The sequence below is a fragment of the Meleagris gallopavo genome, chromosome 7 (genome assembly GCF_905368555.1).
Source record: "Meleagris gallopavo chromosome 7, MGAL_WU_HG_1.1, whole genome shotgun sequence".
Classification (NCBI taxonomy): domain Eukaryota; kingdom Metazoa; phylum Chordata; class Aves; order Galliformes; family Phasianidae; genus Meleagris; species Meleagris gallopavo.
Genome location: NC_139410.1, coordinates 11,579,332 through 11,598,686, shown reverse-complemented (window position 1 = coordinate 11,598,686; position 19,355 = coordinate 11,579,332). Strand labels below are relative to the sequence as shown.

Below are 19,355 nucleotides of genomic sequence, written 5' to 3'. Positions count from 1 at the left end.
TTTTACCTCCCCTGTAAACATAATTGTGTTGCTTAAACACTCAGCACTGTCTCCCAGGCAGCTGTTCCATTAAAAGCTGGTGGCCCTGTACAGCATTTCTGCAAACTTCCTTTATACTTGTCTCTCTGGCTGAGGACTTGATGGTCTCTGAAAGGGAGCAGTTCCTCTGATGTGAACGATGAGGTTTTGCATAGATTGCTTTCTTCAGATATTTTGTGGATGAAAGCAGGAAACAAGTCAAAATGCATGATACAAAAACATGTTTTTAAGAAAAAGGAAAAATTGCAATTGTTGAGAAGCACCTGTGCTGCTCTTTGTTGGCTGCCTTACCCATCTGTGCATAGCATTCTAAACAACTTTCTCCAATAAGATTTCGAAGGTAGTCTGGGTTTTTCATTTTGCATCCGTATTTGCAGTGCTGGCTCACTGCACTTCCCAATAATTATGCATCAAAAAGACATTTTCTCACCTTTTACTAAAATCTCTACAACACACTGTTTTTGCCAGAAAAATTTTGAATGACTTGTCCTCAGACGCCCCAGGAGTGCCAAGGATCGAAGAGGAAAAGTCTGAAGAGGAAACAGCAGCACCTGCCATCGCCACTGTTACGGTGCCAACTCCCATTTACCAAACCAGCAGTGGGCAGTACAGTATGTAGTCTGAATTTCTTAGTGGTGCTAGTAAGTGGGGATGAGAAGATGGAGAACTATTATTTGTATAACTGTGTGGGCTAGAGTAAAGCAGGAGGTAAAACTAAGATTACTTTATTTGACAGCAATACCTTTTAAATATATTCCTCTTGTTAGTATTTGAAATCTTCAATTAACATTCTGGGATTGTTTGCCAGCTAGTGCAGCTGTTGCTTCCAGAGGCAAAATATCAGTTAAACATAATGCTGTTATAAACTTTCAAACTTCAGGAATCAAATGAAGGTAATTCAGTAGTTTCAATTTTTGCTGTCAGACTATTAATCCAAGCTAAATCATCACCCTGTTAATAGAAGACTCATTAGTCTGCCATTGCACTTTTTAGAAAGTCCTGAAATGTAAGGACTTCAGCAAGCTTATTTGAAACATGTAGTAAAAGAGTTTCTGTGTTTTCATTGTCTTTGCTCATTAGATTTTATAGCTGCAGTACTTTGACTTGAAAGGTTGAGGATATAACAGTAAAGCTAGAATTCACATGCTGCCTCAAACAAATATACTCAGTATTAAATGTTCAAGAGGAAGAAAGAACTCTCAGTTCATGTCTTTCTCTTAAAGTCCCTTTAAAATGTTGTTTCTCTGTTTACTCCTTAGCCACTTTGACAATATCCTACCTAAACATTGAAATGATGTTAATTCTGCTTTCCTACCATAACTGTAAAATAAACTGGTCATGTGGACACCTCAGACTTTGATATGTCTATATATAAGAATACAGTGAAATTCTGTGGAAGTAGAAAGGAGAAGTGATGTCTCAGTACACCTCAGTACACAGCATAGAGGGAGAGAAAGGGAAAAAAAACAACAAAGACTGCATGAAGGAAAGAAAAATGTGTGAAACTGGACCTGTGTGAGTGAAAACACTTCTAGGAAGGTGCTGAGGAAGTAATAGAGAAGGGGAGATACAATCAGAAGAGAAAAATGCCAAAGCAAGAAGAAAGTGAAACACAAGATCAATAGCAGTAGCAGCAGAAGAGACTGAAGGGAGTAAAGCATGGAAGAGGCAAAGAATTTCAGATGAGAAGAAAAAGGCAAGGAAAAGACCTAAACCAACCAAGAAGAATACTAGTAGAAAGTATTTCCCAGGGGAGGATTGTAGCTCCTCTGTGTGATATTGTTTTATCGGAGAAACTAATTTGTATTTTAATTTGTATTTTAAGTCGTGGGTGTGACTCAAAATATGAGTCTCAGGAAAAATTAAAACCTTACTGTCAAAGTATGGTTACTTTAAACCTACTTTAAAGGCTTGTATCTAATTTGAGGGTTTATAAGGGTTCAACGGCTTTAACTTGGACTGGTAATCTTCTGTATCTAGATTAATTACTTTATATTAATGAATAAATCAATGTCTTAAATACTGTATCCCTTTTCCTTGACTGCAGTTGCTATTACGCAAGGAGGAGCAATTCAGTTGTCTAACAATGGCACAGATGGAGTACAAGGTCTCCAGACATTGACAATGACCAATGCAGCTGCAACACAACCTGGCACTACCATTTTGCAATATGCACAGACCACAGATGGACAACAGATACTTGTACCCAGCAACCAAGTTGTTGTACAAGGTGAGATGCCTCACAGCCAGTCATTTTGTATAACATTTTCTCCACACAGATTCATCTTGCCAACCTAAAGTCCTCAAATGTGTCAGGAGACGGAATTAACAGCTTTAACACAGATCAGTCTCCAAAATAATTAAAATTCAGGACAAAGCTGTCACATTTTCTTGAAGCCTTTCTCTTCAGTTCAATACCTTTATAGATATTTACTTCTTGAAACAGTATTAATTGTTTTAACATGATCTTTATTACACGTTCCACAAAAACTGATGCTACACTCCACTTCAGAATTCAGCCAGAGTCATCTGCAACAATAGTAAATTTAAAGCAAAGCGTTAAAGTTAGGAAAGAAGGTTGCTTAATTGTTCTTTCCATAAGGACACTTTTATTTATTACTAAGTTCTCTCCCTTTTCAATTGGAAGTCTTAACTCCTTTTTGTTGTGGGTTTGTAACTAGTCACCAGATATTTAGTCATGGAGTTTTAGAATCATAGAATACTTAAAGATCATGCCGTAAGATGTCATTTGATCAAGACCTCCACTTAGAACAGGACTACTTCAGGCTTAGACCAAGTTACTTTTTATTTTATTAAAATTCTTATTTTGATTAATTGGGAGTAAGAGGGAGAGTTTTAAAAATATTTATTAAAATAACAGAAAATTATATGCCTGCTTTTATGATTCTAAGGCAGAGAATTTAAAGTTATCCAGTGGAGAGGTCTCTAGGCACCAGTAAAAATGGGTGCAAAAAATACTGTTGTTGCGTTGATTTTCTGGATTTTGCATTCTTAACTACGTGCAGCCTCTTTATCAAATTTTTTATGATCTCAGGCAAGTATAACACACTTGTGGGTTAAAACAAATAACGGAAACCAAAGACCCAATTCTCTATTCTAGAGAAGTATTAAGTTGTGCACCTAGTTTGCACAGTTGAAGTAAATGCCATGTTTCTACAGCCTTTTTTCTGCCCCAGATACGTAGATGTGTAGTTTCTCCTTTTGCAGATAGAAATTTGGAGCACAGCTAGAAATACTGTTTGCCATCTTTCATTTTGTTACAACTGCTACGACTGTCCAAAGCCCAGAGACATAAAAGGAAGCGCACCAGGGGAAAAAGAAGTACAGCAATATGTGGTAGACATCAAGTGAAGACTTCTTCAGCAAAATGCCTAAAACATTTTATGTTGATAAGCCAAGACAGTAACGGCAGTAGTGATGCAGATGATGGTCATCTATCTCACATGGTACCTCAGAACGGAAGGTTAGATAGATAAGTGTGCTTTTCACATCACGTTTAACAGTGCTTTTACCAAACTGACAATATGAGCCCTATGTTTTTCATCTTGCAGCTGCCTCGGGAGATGTGCAGACCTACCAGATTCGCACCGCCCCAACCAGCACCATTGCACCGGGAGTAGTCATGGCATCATCTCCAGCACTTCCAACCCAGCCAGCAGAAGAGGCCGCACGGAAGAGAGAAGTGCGTCTAATGAAGAACAGGCATGTATATTTAGATCACTTTTTTTTTCCAAACAGCTCTGCATAGAAATAGAGTGTTAAGCACTAAGAATCCTGATCTTTCTTAAGTCATTAAAGATGTGAAACAAAGAAATATACCTGCTTATGCCATGTATTGACTGTGAAACCTTAAGTAAGGGTGTAACCGTAAGTAAGAAGTTGTCACCCAAGAAGGCACCTTAGTAGCTCTCCTCTGAGAGGCACAACTCTTTCCTAATCCAGTAGAAGTTAATATTTGGTGACACAAGTAGCGGCCCAAAATGACACAAAATTCCACATGTTGCATATGGCCCACTGAAGTGCTACAAGCATATAAAGCTGTGTTTGTAGGAGTGAACAGTGGATACTTGTGTCCTTTCAGGGATTACAAATTAGATTTTCTTCTTTCTGTCTCATTTACAAAGCAGAATATCAGCAGTTGCTTTTCGTGTTGACTTACCAGATAGATCCTGGAACAGATACTCTTTTTTTTTTTTACTTTGTACAAGTTATTACTTACCTAGTGAGAAGAAGAGCTATCTTCAAACTTACCTTCTCATTTCCCAGAACACTGGCATTATCACCATTTTATGCAGTATTTGCTTAATGGGACACTCACTCACCTTTTGAAGCACTTAGCAATTCAGGTCAAACAGATGTATGTTACATGTTTCTGCAGCATACTGCATTGACAAGCCATGTTGCAGGAGAACCTTCTGCAAGCATATCCACCTGCAGCATCTAGCCTTGTGCTCACTTTGCAAGTCAGCACCATTACTGTTGCTCTGCAGGACACCTTCTTCCTTGGTGTTGCTGCCTTCAGGATGCTCAGCTGCACATTAGCACCTTTGAGGTATTTTTCAGTGGTATCCTTAATATATTGCCATCTGAGTTACCTGCAGGCAGCTCAGTCTTTACAGGAGAGTTTGATTGTCCCAAGGCCTGCTTCAGCACATTTACAATGCCGTGTTCTCTGCACAGCAGATGAAGGCTAAAGAAAAAGTTGCTTGTGACTGTGTCATTTTTTCTTATTTAAGTGGTTATATATTATCACTGCAATTATGCAGACATTACTAAGAAAGTGAAAGTGTTGCTCAAGGGCAAATATATGAATACTCTATGTGCAGCATTTTTTGCATTGCTTGAATTTCCTGACTATTAGGATGTGGTTGGACTTCTGTAAAAGGTAGAGTTGAGACTATAAGAAGATTAGTAGATGAACACTTATCCATGTTTTTATTATTCATCTATTTATTATAATAAAAGCAATTTAATTATTACACCAACATTCCACTCAGAATAATAGCTCCAAGTTAAATACTGCAAACATAAATTTATGTTTGAGTAGACTCCTTTTCTCACAGCAGCAGATTTGTATTGGTGCTGGCAAATTGGGATCTGGATATTGAAATGAACCGTAGATCTTGAGAAATTGTTATGAGCTCAGCCTTTTTTCCTAACCTGTGAGTGTTTCTTAGAGTACCTGCATATTCTAAAAATGACAGTACCACATAAGGGTTTGACCCGAACAATTAAGTAGCCAGTCTGCAAGTAATTGTTCTGGATTTGAATGTCCTCTTTTGCTTTGCAGAGAGGCAGCACGTGAATGTCGCAGGAAGAAAAAGGAGTATGTGAAATGTCTAGAAAATCGTGTGGCTGTGCTTGAAAACCAAAACAAGACACTGATTGAGGAGTTGAAAGCACTTAAAGACCTTTACTGCCACAAATCAGATTAACTTTGGATTCCCATTTTCCAGGTGGGATGAGAGACTGGTTCTGGCTATACCCAGAAAGACAAAGTAAACTTTTTATTTTCTAAACATTTCTTTTTTTCTATGCGCAAAACTGCCTGAAGCAACTACAGAATATACTTCGTCTGTGCTTTGCATCAAACTGTGAATGTTCAAATACTTGCCTCCACTTCTCCCCCTACAAGATTATTTTCATCGTCAAATAATCTCAACGTGAAGAAGAACAGGCTTCTTTCTCATCTCCCATCCTCTTCAAGGAGTTAAAATGGTCACTTGGGAAGTTACTGCGGGGGAGGGTCCTTTTCTAATGACGTCAAGAATTTGTGCTGAGCTCTTTCCATTGCCTTAGAGACAGAACTACCCCAGCCTCTTGGCCCAGAGAGCTGTGGGCCACATATGTGAAGCACGCATGGTGCAGTGAAAAAGCAGTGGTTGCCAAAGTGGTTTCTCATACTTATTTTAAGCTATAAAAATATGTGTCTAGGTGGCATGCCAAATGAAAGGCACTTCACAGTCACATTCTGCGTGTGGAGCTAAAATACCTTTTTAAACTAGTCCAGGAGGGGTTCTTATAAGTAATCTACATCACTAGTCCTTCCTGAACTAGTGAAAACTCCATACCTCAGACACAAATGGATTGAAATAAGCTTCACTGTTCAGTTGTTGCTTCTTGGAGCGTAGTGTGTGCGAATGTGTTCAGCATTCTGAATGCACAAGAAAAAAAACATTGACTTCATATGTTACTGGTTGGCAAACAGTATTTGAATGGGAAAGGAATCAGAATAAAAAAGGTACAGTAGTGATGCTTGGTAAACAGTCACATAATAAGGCTAACACATGAAAGCACTGCCTATTTATATGCAGAACAACTAAGCAGTTGAAGCGTGGCCAACTCCACGTACATACTCCCTGATGACAGTATAGTTTGTCTGATGTCCTCTTAAGCAATCACGTATTTCTATTTCCCTACCACTATCATATGTAATGGAAATTATTGAATTTGATAGAAATATTGTCCTGGTTTACTTGATTATTTTTCAAATTTGGAGGATGTTTTCCATGCATAAATTAAATTGCAGTATGGTAACTGCCAGGACAACATCAAATATTGAAGGGGACCTCAGACACAAATATTCCAACCGGCTTCTGCTTCTCAAGGGACAATATTAATTATTGAACTTGCCCGGGCTAAATAAATTCTTAATTTATTGAGAGGATTTTTTCATGCGGAGGGTCAGATTTATCAAGTTATTAATGTAAGTAGAACTACTTACCTGCCTCAGATTTTTGCAAGATCAGAGTTCTTGTGTGTACTAAGGAAAAGTTTCTGGATTTACATTGTTAAAAAAGAAAATAATGTTAAAAATAATACTGTAATCAGCATTAGGACTTCGATTGTGTGTCAGAAAGAATCACACTCTGTTTGTTTCCTGGCCTCCTGGAGACAGGCTCTTCATATATTAACTTGAGTCATTTGACGGAGTAAGTTTACTTTGGGCCTCTGGTCCAACTTCTACGTATAGAGACGTATGAATAAGACTCTGGTCCGTACTAACGCCTTGCCTAGCAAAGTGTTAGCTCATATTTTTTCCCATTCACTCTATCTGTTTTTAAGATAAATTTCAAAGATGAATTTCTAAGAGGTTATACAATCAGTGTGACGTTGCAAGACTCTTGGCAGTTGAGTCTCGAACAACTAAGCAGTATTAAAAGTTGTAGTTTTCTCATTTGAGAGGGCATTCAGTTTCCAAGAGACTTTTAAAGAAGCAGGGTTAAACTTGTAGCATTATTTTTAAATCTAGAGTTATCAATAATTTCAGATTGTATTTCAAATAAGAGATCATAAGTATCAGAATTATGAAAGAATTCATTTTCAAATTAAGTCTTGAGGGGGTTTATAAATTGTCTATTTTTATCTGCCATAGAAAACCGATTTTCATTTTTATTTAACAGAAGATGAATTTATTAGTTTAGCAATGGAAATTTAAAGAAGACCCTAAGTTCTCAGCCTCGCTTACCTAAAAATTGTCTGATTCTTAAAGACAGAAAACACATGCATTTTTGACGGTTTCCAGTTCTTCAGAACTAACACTAGAAATGTTGATGATGCAGGCGTAGTTCTCATCAAATATGTAAGCTTATGATGGCTTAATTGACAGATTTACACGGAATGGTTCCTCCAGCTTTGAGAATTGTGTAAAAGGCCATGAGTGCCTGTGTTAAGGCTGTTTGTTTTGCAGAACCATCTGTGTGCAAAAGCTCGAGGTTCTGTACTGAACCTCTGTGAGACTAGCTGGGAACTGGGGGATGCTCCTAGCCATGGCCATGGGCACTCGTGGGCAGTCCCAGCACACAGCCTGGCAGTGCATGGACCAGGAGCCTACAGCTGGACCTGGACCTGTTTCTTCTGTTACATGGCTGAACCAAATCTGTGTGGCAGTGAGAGGAGAACTGCATTACCCGTCTGTCTGTGTGTGGTCTGTGAGTAGTCTATCGTGTCATTACTGTAGACTGCAGTAGCAACAAACATTTCACTGAGAAAAAGAATGTTATTTTAACATATATAGGCATCTCCAAGAATCTTTATTTTTATTTACGCTGCACTGAGGATTTAAGGACTTGAATTTCTTAAACAGAAGTTTTTAATGACGATGATAAAAAATGTATTAGGCAGAGTACAGGTCTGGCTAGGTTTACCCATACATGCTTTACTATTGATAGTGACCCAAAAGGGGAAAGAATACGATTCAGACATTTGCTGATGTGCTACTTACCAAGTAGTGAGATTGGGGTAATCAGCTTCTATAAACTAAGGCCATTTGGAAACAGGACAGCGGTAGTGCTGGCGGGGGGGAAGGTTAGTTTTATATCTCACAATCGTGAGTTTTCTTGAGCTGATAGCCTGTTTTACCTGAGGAGAGGGTTAGAAAGGGCTAGATCCATTATGTTCATAATAAACGAGGATTGATTTGAAATATAATTTTTGTAATGTCATTATTTTGCAAAACTACAGCACCGGTCAGGCAGTTAAGATATTGTCAGAGGTGCTCTTTTAATTTAGATATTCTTGGAAAATACATATGTATAATATATGTACATATATATATATACACACAGTATATAATCTACAGCTCTGAGAGCTTTTAAGTCAGGAATGCTGAGTATTATAGTATATGGAGGTCAGAAAAAATTTTTACTTCTGTGTGCGTCTGGGTGTGTGTGTGGGTGTGTGCGTGTGTGTGAAAGCCTCCCCCTGCCCAGTGCTTCTGGGCTGCATTATTCTAGCGCTTATTACTGATTTGTTTTGTGCTGTTTCTCAGTTATCCATTTTTGAGAATTGTATTTCATTTTTCATGGCTTTTGTGAGTTGGTTTGTTTTTATTTTTTTTTTGACGGAGATTTTTGAAATGATGTAAACAGTTGTTTTACAACAGCCACCACCCCCAAGAATAACTCACTTCTGTGCTTTTCCTCTTTGGCAGCTATATATCAAAGGCAAAACAATTGGAATGGTTGTTGAGGTGTTGCTTTTTAAAGGAACCACTGGTAAGACTTCTGTTTTCCTCCTAGAGTAGCAGCAGTGCATTTGTATGTAAGCAGCGATTTCACCAGAAGCAGGTAGTTGCTGGCACCATTGCTTGTATCTGAAAGCACAATTGTAGCCTGTCACGCTGTCAGGACTGTACAGACTCCTGTAGGTTCTGGCTCTTCTGTAGGTTGTGTTTGTGTCGCAGACCACTATCTTCTCTGGTACTTTACATTGATCAGAAAATCGGTGGGGCGTTTGGAATCATTAAGAGGCTCAGGAAAAAAAAAGTTAGATTTAATAAGGAAAACAGCCCTGATAGTTTCTGATCAAAATTTGTACTACAGTCTTGTTTTGTTTTTTAAATCTAGGCTTCCAGTAGACAGCAGCTGCAAGTAGTCATCTAAGCAAAAACTGGCCTTTGCCTTTTTATTATGTTAGACAGAGAGCCAGTGCTTTTTGTGGGCTAAAGACTGGTCTCTGCATCACAGCAAGTTCATTATCAGTGGTTGCAAATGCATGACAATTCATAGGGGATGTCATTGGTTTTCTAAGACCCTGTTTTTATTGTCATTTTTTACCCTGAAGGTGGTTAGTGATGTCGCATTTGCCAATGATCTAACCAAAAGGTCATGTATTTATTTTTGTTACACGATATCCTTTGTAAATGTTTAATTAAAATGTGCACTTTTTAAATAAAAATAATAATAATAAAAAAGCATAGAAAAAAAATAAGAAAAATTGGGTTTGCTTAAGAAGCTCCCGGGCACAATTGCTGCGATCCCGCTGCCTGCACACAATTCACTCCTCTCCCCACAGCAGTTGGCTCTTTCACCAGTGTAACTTGCTGATCAGCACCTGGCTTCCAACAGGCACTGCTTCAGACTGGCAGGAGATGTGAGTGGGTGGTACTGAAGATGGCAAAGAATTAAGTGTGTGGTGTCTCAGAGCAGTAGGTACAGGATGGATGTGGCATTATTTTTAGACAGAGTAGAACAGGTTCAGTGATCCCAGGTGAGAAAGGGAGATAACTCAGAAAGAAAGCCCGACTCTTTCTCAGCCTCTTTATTCCCCTTAATTTGAGATTTAGCTGCACATTTTAAAAGCTGCATTCCAAGAAAATAAATCAAAACGCTTTATAAATCTTTGACACCGGGAATTAAAGGTATGCTGACAGTGTGTCACTTTGCTTTAAAAGAAAAAAAGCACAACTAACTTATTTGTGCAGAAATGATAATTTAGCTATAATCCTGAAATCTGTCACAGTAAGCAGGTTTTTTAAAGCATACAGTACTTTCATGGTTCTCATGTACTGTGCCTGGGAACTCATTTCCCTGAGTTTTTGTATTTGCTGGCTGTAAAAGACTGATTTTGCAGAAACCTGAATGTATTGTGAAGCTCAGCTGAAGTCCTATCTGCTGTGTGCTGGTGGCAGGTTCAGGATTGTGGATAGACACGGCTTAAATCTGTGCATCTTTTAGGGAAAGGGACCAGATCCAGGTGGTAAGGGGGCTTGCATTTTAAGTGTTTTGTCTTGGAATGTACTTTTTACATGTACTTAAGCTCTGTCCTGCAAAGACTTGCTCTGGCTATTTTGTGTAGCACGAATTGAAGACAGTGACCTGTTCTGGTGCTACAAGTGCAGTTCTTGGCCTGTAGTCCACGGCGGTGAGTCTAGGTCTCACTTTCACCAGCAAGGAGGAAGAATAGCCAGCTGTCCTCGGGAGCTGTGTGCTGACAGGGAAAGGGGCAGAGAGCAGCCATAGTGATCCATGGTTAGTGCTCCTCTGTGAGCTGAGCCTTTGCTGTTCTCATTGCTTGGGAGCAGTCAGTTCACTGAGTCTCAGCTTCAGCAATCTATTTCTCTAAATTAGGGAATAGCTGAGTGAGAGCAAGGGGAAGGTCGTGAGCTGGTCAGTTGTCTGGAAATGGCCACCGTTAAGAACTGAGGGTAAATGGATGCTCTCCACAAGCTGTGTTTTATCCAGGTGCCACTCCATTTTTTTTTTTTGTGTGTGTGTGTGTGTGTGTGTGTAATAACATTTATTTATATTAAAACATAAAGTTTAAAAATTCTGAACTGCAACTTTGTATGAGATTTAATGCTGTGCTGCTGATATGGACTTCTATGGATGCGATGGGGAACAGGGCAAAAAGAGGTGCTCGTTGGCAGCCAGCCCCTCCACAGACTTGTCCACAGATCAGTTGTTCACTTCAAAAATGAGTTTCTGGTTGTCTGGATTTATAATTTAAAATTGTTTTGGAACAGTGTTTTTCAGGGAAGCTTCTGGACAAGAGTTATTGTTCTCCCTTTGTAATGTATGCTGGAAAGGGCAAGTTCACCTCATCTGCATTTCTGGTTCTTTACCCAAACCATGTTAGTACAGGACAGGGTATTTGAGCTCAACTCCCACGTACCTGTGGAAGTTAAAAGACTGAAAGAAAATCCACTGTTGGGGGAAAATAAATCCTTTTTTACCTTTTCCCAAAGATCTAGAAACATCCCTGTTGTGTTTATTTTTTTTACTTATTTTTTGTGCTTTATCTGTGTTTAAAAAAAGAAAAAAAAAAGCTGTACTGGGTTATAATGCATTTTATTAACACTATGTACATATTAGCTGCTTTATGTTTCAGAATGGTAGTAATTGCTTTGTATATTAAAGTGATTCTTGTGAATTTGTGAATTATTGTCATAAAGACGTGCTTTTTCTTACTGTAACCTTTGTGGTATAAACTGTCATAACTCCCTTTTTACACAAACATTTATGTGCAGTCACATAAACATGCTTTAAAAAACTCTAAAAAGTCTCTTTTTTGAGCAGGATTTTCCCTTTGCACTAATTGAGAGGCAGAGCTAGATAGGAATACGGGAAAAGGCACATTTTAAGCAGACAGTGGTATCCTCACGACTTGTGGCATGCTGTAAGTATTCATGAGCATTTTCCCAAACAGAATGCTTTTAAAATCTTAATTAATTTGAATTAATTAGAGGGTTTATCTTCCACTTCTCATACTTATTTTTAAACTTCCTTTCGTGTATCTGTTTTGGTGGTACTTAGTTCTGTCGCTTAATAATGTGTGAAAGATTTTTCTCCTTTCACAGTTTAAATATGCTATCTTTCCCACTTTTAAGCATTCCTCTTAAGCCATGTACTGCTGATTTTGAGAACAGAAGAGAAGGCAGCAAACATTGCAAAGATCACAAATTGATTATGTAATCTGCAAGGCTGGATCAAACCACCGGGACAAAAGCCAGAACAAATCCATCACTGATGCAATGCACCATGGGAAAGAAGAAAGGTCAACTCATTATGGGTGGGATTTTGTGGTTTTCACAACTAAGCATTTTCATAATGTTGTTCCTATACTTATTCACAAAATCTACATCTCTGCAATGAGGTGAATCCCAGGCAGGTTAGTTTGCAAGATAAAAATGCAGTTTGTCTTGAACTTCACACTGAAGGAATCAGGTAACACAGGTCCTTCTGCAGTCAGTATATCATCCAGTAAACCTGATACTTCTGGTGCTGAGGCACTTTGAAGCTCTTTGTCTGTGTCATGGTTTTATGAAACTTTTATAAAACCATGACAGTCTGTAAGATACAGAGCTGAATTTTGTACTCTGTCTTCGTATTAATAAAGCACCAGTTTTGCAATGACATTGCAGTTTGTTCCCTCACAGAATGGCACATTTCAGAGACGGTTGCAGAAAATCACAGTATGTTCATGTCTACCCAGTCACTTCTCTGTGTCTTAGATCCTCTCCCTAGGGTGAGTGGTTTTTTTACTGCCAAGAGTCTGTTTATGCACTGCATCACTACTCTGGGACAATTGCACCAAGTCCTCCATCCAGTTGAGTTCACATGATATTGCAAACCAGGAGTGATGCAGTGGAATCACCCAAAAGAGAATCTCACCGATTTTTTTAAGTATAGGATAAACACAGTGGCAGAGCCTGGGCAGGGTGTTAGCATAATTGCCATGCAGCTGCTGAACCATTAATGTACATCATCTCATTCTAGATCAGAAGCTTGCCTGGGACCAATCAGTTGGGACACGAGAGTTTGGTTTTGCCTCAGGCTTGCAGATGTCATTGCGGAGAGCTGCTCTCAGTGCTTACCCAATGGGGCCATTGCTCCTGTCCTCCTGCCCTACACATCTGGTGTGGTTCACTCCTGAGTCTAGAAGCAGGCAAGGCTGATCTTTTCTGCCACATGCCTGCTCTCAGAAAGGTTGCAGCTACACAATGGGAGCTGCTAAACAATTAGAAAGCAATGCAATTGGATTGATCTGTTTTAAAAATTCAAAACTTCTCATCATAGCAAGCCATGGAGCAAAGGTTCCCTTTTTAACATCATACAGGTTGTTAAACTTCTAGGTTTTATTCTGTGCCGTTTAAGTAGGCTTTTTAAGCAGGTTCCTGCTAAGGCAGCAGAGCAGCTGCAGCCTCTTGCAGGGGCTGAGCATGGCCAGGTAGCAGACCTTCCCCCAGGAGCCATGTCACGTGCACAGACAGGGACAAGCTGCAGCACTCTGCTTTCTGCCAGCCCCTGCACCAGGGGAACCAAAACATGCAGTGACCACAGATGAGCTAAGAGAGAAAGAAGTGCTAGGGGGGAAGAAAAGAAAGAGGAGCAGTGAGAACTGAAGTCCCATTCCAAACATTACAGCCAGAAACAGAATCAGGAGAGCTTGTGATTTTTTTCCAGATGTTGCTCACCCAATTGGTAGGACAGAAAAGACAGTATGGCACATTACAGCTCATACCATGTTCTGCTTTTAATTAAAGGTGCTGTCTTCCTTTCCTCAAAAGACCTCAAAAGTTTGAAACTGCAAATTCCCAGTAAGTACTGTTTTAGTGACACCGTGTGGCTTCTAAGTATACAGTTGTAAGCAAGTGTATTACAAAGCATCCGCCCTCAGGTGGAGTTCAGAGCCAAGCAGAGAACTAAAGCTGAATATAGACAACAGATTCTCCAGTGGCAAAATGCAACGCCTTCGGACCTTGTTGGTGGAAGCTATAATGACATGTTATTTCCAGAATATGATCTGCATGTCACTTCTGGATCACAGACCCTCAGCATCTTCTCATTAGGATGTCTGATGGAAGCAGGTATGGCCTCCACACTTGCAAGTTAGATACAACCACTAATTTCTAAGTCAGCTTGCTTTGAACTGTTGATCCCCCTCCTACCACCCCAACCCTGGTTCTTTGTTTCCCTGCTCTTCTTCAGTTCAGTAGTGGTAGCAATAGAACAAATTTATGGCATCTGCCTTTGTTGGGTGTGCCCTTTGCATGGCTTCTTTTACCACAGTGTTAAAAATGTAGAAGATCTGATGAGTTAAAACATTTTGAACCGAAGTCTTAGTTTCTTCCGCTTTTCTAAAGTTGAAGAAGTGGTAAAAGGGAAAAATCCCACCTAATCTAATTGCTAATATAAGTTTCCCATGAAAATGAAGTGGGAAAATTAAGATTTTTAAACAACAGATCTTTTGATTACATTTTTCATGCATAACAATTTCTGCAACATAGATCAACTTCAAAAATTATTTGATAAAAAGTCGTTGGAAGACCTTACACATTTCTTACTTGGGAATGAAGTGGAAAATCAATATGGAGAAGGTAGGTAGGAACTTTCCCTGCTGGTTCAGACTGAGTGGAAAAAGAAGCCAGTGACATAACACTACCTCCATAATTATATGCTTAAGAACAAGTGTATTTAGTAGGAACAAGGGGAGGTTTGAAAAGGATCAGGAATTTATTAACAAAGTATACAGTCAAAAGTCATCTTTGTGACTGTGCCTCTGTGCTTTGTAAATATGAACATCCTTACTGTAATCATAGTGGACCTCATTTACAGAGAAACGGCCTTTCAGCATCTTCAAGAAGTTGTTATCCCGTTCATAGCGGATACGGCAGGAAAGAAGAATCACAGTTTGCTCTGAGCACAGATACTCCAATGTCTGAAGCAGTTCCGCAAAAGTTTCTTCGAGATAAATGATGTCTGCCCCCAGGATGAAGTCAAATGCTCCTGGAGGGAAGTTGCCTAGGTCTTTTCCCCAAGTTAGTTCCTTCACCACAGCCCTTGGGTGTAGTTCAGAAGGTAAGTTAGCCCATACGTTCAACTCCAGGAATTCCAGTGCTGGCTCCCTGTCTGTGATGGTAACACGAGCACCTAAGTGGTACAGGAATATACATCTCAGATAAATGCTGTATGTTCATAAATAGAGCACATGGAATACAAAGCTTCAAGGTAAGCAGTCCTATTAAACATTAATAACTGCTGAGATTCTTGATTAAAAACAAAAGAACAAAACAAGCAGAAATCCCACTGTCTGCACACATCCCATTGTTCATCAGTCACTTACAAATATAAAATACATTCATATATTCCACACAAAGATTAAGTCGGGTTAAACAAAAACGTTTTCTGGAGCTTTTTCTCAGTGCATGAGAGTAGTTACTCTCTGATATGTGACAACAATTTTAAAAAGATTGCCACCATTAACCTGCTCTGATTCCTCATTAGAAGAGAAGCAGCTAAAGAAGTCGGACAGAATTTATGCCTGTGGGATTTCTTATGACATTGCCACATTTTGTCAAACTGCTTTGTTTTTATTATTTTAACAGGCGCTTTCCACCGTCAGTACAGCCCTGAATTACAGTGATAATTGCGACACTTAGCACAGATTTAACAGTGCTCAGCCCCTGCCACGGCCACAGTCCTATTGGAGGCAAATCATTCCTCCAGACATTGGTTTCCCTGTCTGCAAGATAGGCTAATGTGGCTTTGTGTGCTCTCTGTCTGCAGCTTTATCTGTGCTGAATTTCAGGAGAACTGGAAGACGACAAGCGCAGCTCTTGCTCCCTGGGGGAGGAGATCTGCAGAGCTCAGTGTTGCGAAGCAGACTGCCATGGTAACAGCATCAGTCTTAGCAGGGTCCCACCATAAAGTGAACTGTGGTGGCATTATCAGTACAGTAAATAACACAGCAGGCTCTGAAGTCTGACGAGGGAGGAAGATGACTCAGGATATATCACAGTTCACATATGTGGCTTTCATATTAACTTCTACATGTAGATGTAAAAATGCCAGTTTTACTACAGTTGTAAATTGCTTAAGGCAAACAAAAAAACCCTTACCCAACAGCGTGGCCACTATTCCCAGCAATCCAGTTCCAGCTCCCAACTCAATCACCGACCGATCCCTGAGATCGATGCCTCCCATCTCCAGATAAGCAGACAGGACGACAGCCTGAGGTAGGAGACAAGGTCAATTAGGTGCACTTCGATCATACTGAATCACACGCTTCTGATTTACACGGAAGGAGCACGTTATGAGAAGGGTCATCTGCAGCAAGGCCCCGGTCAGCCCTTCTGTGGAGGGCCTGTGAGCTGCGTGCGGTCTCGTCGTGAGCTTTACGTTAGACCCTTAAGAGGCAGAATACGATAACGGCCCCGGTACCTAACGTGCAGCTCCGAGGAGCGTTCTGCGGGGCGGCTTCTGCCAGAACCGACGCGGCCGCTCGGGGCCCGCAGCTCTCCCGCTGCCTCGGGCCGGTCCCAAAGCCGGGCCGTTCGGAAGGGCCGCGTCCCCGGATGAGGCTGCCGGCGGTCCTCGCGGCCGCTGCAGGCGGCGGGCCCCGCGTGCTTCCGTGCTGCGCGCCGCCTGTGCGGGGCCCGGGGCGCCCGCTGCCCTCGCGGACGTGCGAGGCCTCTTAGGAAAGCGAACTTTCTTTAATCCGCCTATTTAATTCCCTAACTCGGCGTTCGGTCGCTTCTCCGGAGTGCCCGGCCGCCGCCCGGCCCGCACCTACCGCGTCCCACACCACGGCCGCCACGCCGCGCCGCTCCCAGTCCTGCCGGATGCGGACGGTGCGCCCCGCGAAGCGGTACGTGGCCGTCGGCCTGCGCAGGCCCTGCAGCGCCCAGCCTTCCTCGTAGGGCACCAGCGCCATCGCGGCCGCCTCCTGCGGAACGGCGGAAACGCGGCGGGGCGCGGCCGAGCCGCCCCGCTCCCTCCCTCGCTCCGGCCGCGGCGGAGCCGTGCAGAAGCGGGGCCGGGGCGCGGGAGGGGCGGGCGGCGGGGCTGGGCTGGGCAGGGCGGAGGGGCCCGCGCCGATGAGCGGTGACGGGCTGGAAGCGGTCATCGCGCGGCCGGCTAACGTCGGACGCGGCTCCCGGTGCGGCTGGGTCGCGGTGCTGAGCGCGGCCGCGGGGCCGAGCCGCTCACCAGCGGGGGTGTGGTGCCCGTGCTCCCACTGCCTTGTTTGTGCACGGCTGTCTCTTCACCTTTGGCTCCGTTTAATCTCTTGTTTGGCAAAACAACACAGCGCGCCTCTCCTTTGTCTCCTACCCAGTTCCTTGAACCTGCTCCAAAGCCTGCTAAAGGCCGTGGGAGGGCCGGGCAGCCGTCCTGGCTTCCCGGAGACGCTCGGCCGGGACTCCGGCAGCAGGAGGGCAGTGCCGGCCGTGCTCCTCGTTCCCTGCACGGGGCCAGAGCTGGCGTGCGCGGGTGACGGGAGAAGTGCCTGGGGGAACGGACCTACGCCCATCTCCGGGGGCTGCACCGCTCAGCGGCTCCCCGTGCCAGCCCTCAAACTCAGGGAGCACAACCAGCTCCAGAAGACAGCCCGGCTCTCCCAGGAAGAGCAAATCTGGCTGGCAGAAGAAAGCAAATGTGGTTATATGTGAAAGCTGTTGATTTCAACAGAGCGGCTTTAGATTCGTTAACAGCTTTGTGGAAGAGCATTACAAGCTGCACAGGGGAGCAGGAAACAAAGCGTGTTTTTAGGGTTCTGCTACTGTAGTGGAATGGATACCAGAATTCCACTTGCCCCAGACCGGTTCATACTTGTCTTAGGGCAACTCAGACTTCTTTTCCCAAGCAGGCCAGAGCAGGTGTGATGATTCAAGTTACTGTGGTTTTCTGTCTAAAGCGCTGGTTCCTTGCCACTACTCCTACTTGACAATAATGCAGCAAATACTCTTTTCTCAAGAACGTGTTTTTCTAAGACATATATCCCAGAGTATCTCAGCAGCTCGGCAGGCTCTCTACAAATCCTGCTCTTCTTCCCAGAAGTATTTCCCTTTCTTCCTTGCTAATATTACTTTGGCACTGACTGACTTCCACACGCCTTAGACAGAAGGCCAGGAATTATTTGCCAGAGCATAACTTGGTAGTGAAGCTATTAAAAAGGCAATTAAAGGCTATTAAAGGGCCCTACATTAAACTTCTTTTCCTCTCTACAAATCTGTTTTCCAAGTTACAGTACTCAAGTATTATAATGACAGAGTAAGAGACATGCTTTTTTCCCACTTTTCCTGACAGTAAAATGGCAAGGAAAAAGGCAAAGAATTCTATGCATAGGATAGTTGTCCAAAACTGAAGTGCTTTTTCTCCCAGCAGGGTGAGAGCTTAGCACAGCAATGAAGTCGGGAGAAATGTAACTCGGTTCCGCCTTTAAATGCTGCAGAAGGCAATATGGACATCTGAGCTGCAGATAAACTTGCAAAGTGGGAAACTGGTCATTGTGAGGAAAGCAAGGGTGAGTTAAAGCGAAAAGAAACACTGCTTTGAATCCATTCTTATCTCACTCAACAACTTGATAGAACAGAGGTGCAGTGTGTCCAACTGTAAATCATGCTCTATCTGATGCCAGTAAGCTTTGTGGAGTAATTTAAAGAAGTGTTTCAGAGCAGTGGTCCTTTTAATGCTCAGAAAATCAAAGAATAAAGTAGATGTCATGAAAATGAGAGCAAATTCTTTTAATACTGTACTGATACACATCCCTTACAGAAATCTCTTGGCTGCTAAATGTTTAAAATACTTCCTTTGAAATGAATACAGCAGTTCTTGTGATGGTTCTGCAGACACTGCATATACCAAATGGCTCTTGGAGACATGCATAACGTGGGGAAAATACTGCATCCATCTCACAGTCTCTGGTTGCCACGGCAAAGACAGGTATAAATAGAAACAATCTGAAAGACTTTTTAAAAACTGTATCTGGGAACATGCGTTGTTGGTAACTGTCTGACAGCAACGCCTTATCCCAAATAGCTGCAGTGACTATTTGCCTGGTCCTATGTGTTTAATCCTTTCCTGTCTAAGTAAATATCAGCTATTTCCACTTGTTCTTCCACTGGAACATAAAAACTATCTGTGAAGGAAAGTTTTGACAAATGTCTATTTTGCTAAAAACTTCCTCCAATCAAACAAATGCTAACTAACACCAGGCTTGGTGGGGAACTTGGAAAAAAAAGCTTCCTCCTCAGCTACCACCAACAGCAGCCATTCAAGTGACTAGCAGGGAAG

At 41.8% G+C, this 19,355-nt stretch overlaps 2 protein-coding genes across 7 annotated transcripts in view; one reads left to right on the top strand and one right to left on the bottom strand.

Annotated features, from left to right (window-relative positions):
- Positions 1–11,720, top strand: part of CREB1 (cAMP responsive element binding protein 1) — a 36,554-nt gene extending 24,834 nt beyond the window's left edge. For all 4 annotated transcript variants that reach the window (XM_085228024.1, XM_085228026.1, XM_085228025.1 and 1 more), the window contains 4 exons: positions 508–650; positions 2,087–2,269; positions 3,612–3,762; positions 5,351–11,720. In XM_085228024.1, coding sequence (XP_085084150.1) covers positions 508–650; positions 2,087–2,269; positions 3,612–3,762; positions 5,351–5,495 — 622 coding nt within the window. In that variant the 3' untranslated portion in view covers positions 5,496–11,720. The remainder of the gene's footprint in view (positions 1–507; positions 651–2,086; positions 2,270–3,611; positions 3,763–5,350) is intronic.
- Positions 11,053–17,485, bottom strand: METTL21A (methyltransferase 21A, HSPA lysine). 3 transcript variants are annotated; one of them, XM_010713478.4, is made up of 3 exons: positions 17,271–17,485; positions 16,181–16,292; positions 11,053–15,212 (listed from the first exon to the last, which is right to left on the bottom strand). In XM_010713478.4, exons 2-3 carry the CDS (start codon positions 16,263–16,265, stop codon positions 14,815–14,817), a joined length of 483 nt encoding a protein of 160 aa, XP_010711780.1. In that variant the 5' UTR covers positions 16,266–16,292; positions 17,271–17,485; the 3' UTR covers positions 11,053–14,814. The 3 variants fall into 3 exon arrangements, with proteins under 3 accessions (XP_010711780.1, XP_085084154.1, XP_085084155.1); XM_085228028.1 differs by lacking the exon at positions 17,271–17,485 and adding an exon at positions 16,855–17,258; XM_085228029.1 differs by lacking the exon at positions 17,271–17,485 and adding an exon at positions 16,855–17,264 and having other exon boundaries at positions 15,004–15,283; positions 16,167–16,292.
- Between the last annotated feature and the right edge of the window lie 1,870 nt (positions 17,486–19,355).

Coding starts and splice junctions, on each gene's coding strand:
- METTL21A (XM_085228028.1), bottom strand. CDS start 17,187: ATGACCGCTTCCAGCCCGTCACCGCTCATCGGCGCGGGCCCCTCCGCC. Junction 16,293..16,854: donor CGGCCGTGGTGTGGGACGCG/GTAGGTGCGGGC, acceptor CTCCTACCTCAG/GCTGTCGTCCTGTCTGCTTA. Junction 15,213..16,180: donor AATAGTGGCCACGCTGTTGG/GTAAGGGTTTTT, acceptor TGTACCACTTAG/GTGCTCGTGTTACCATCACA.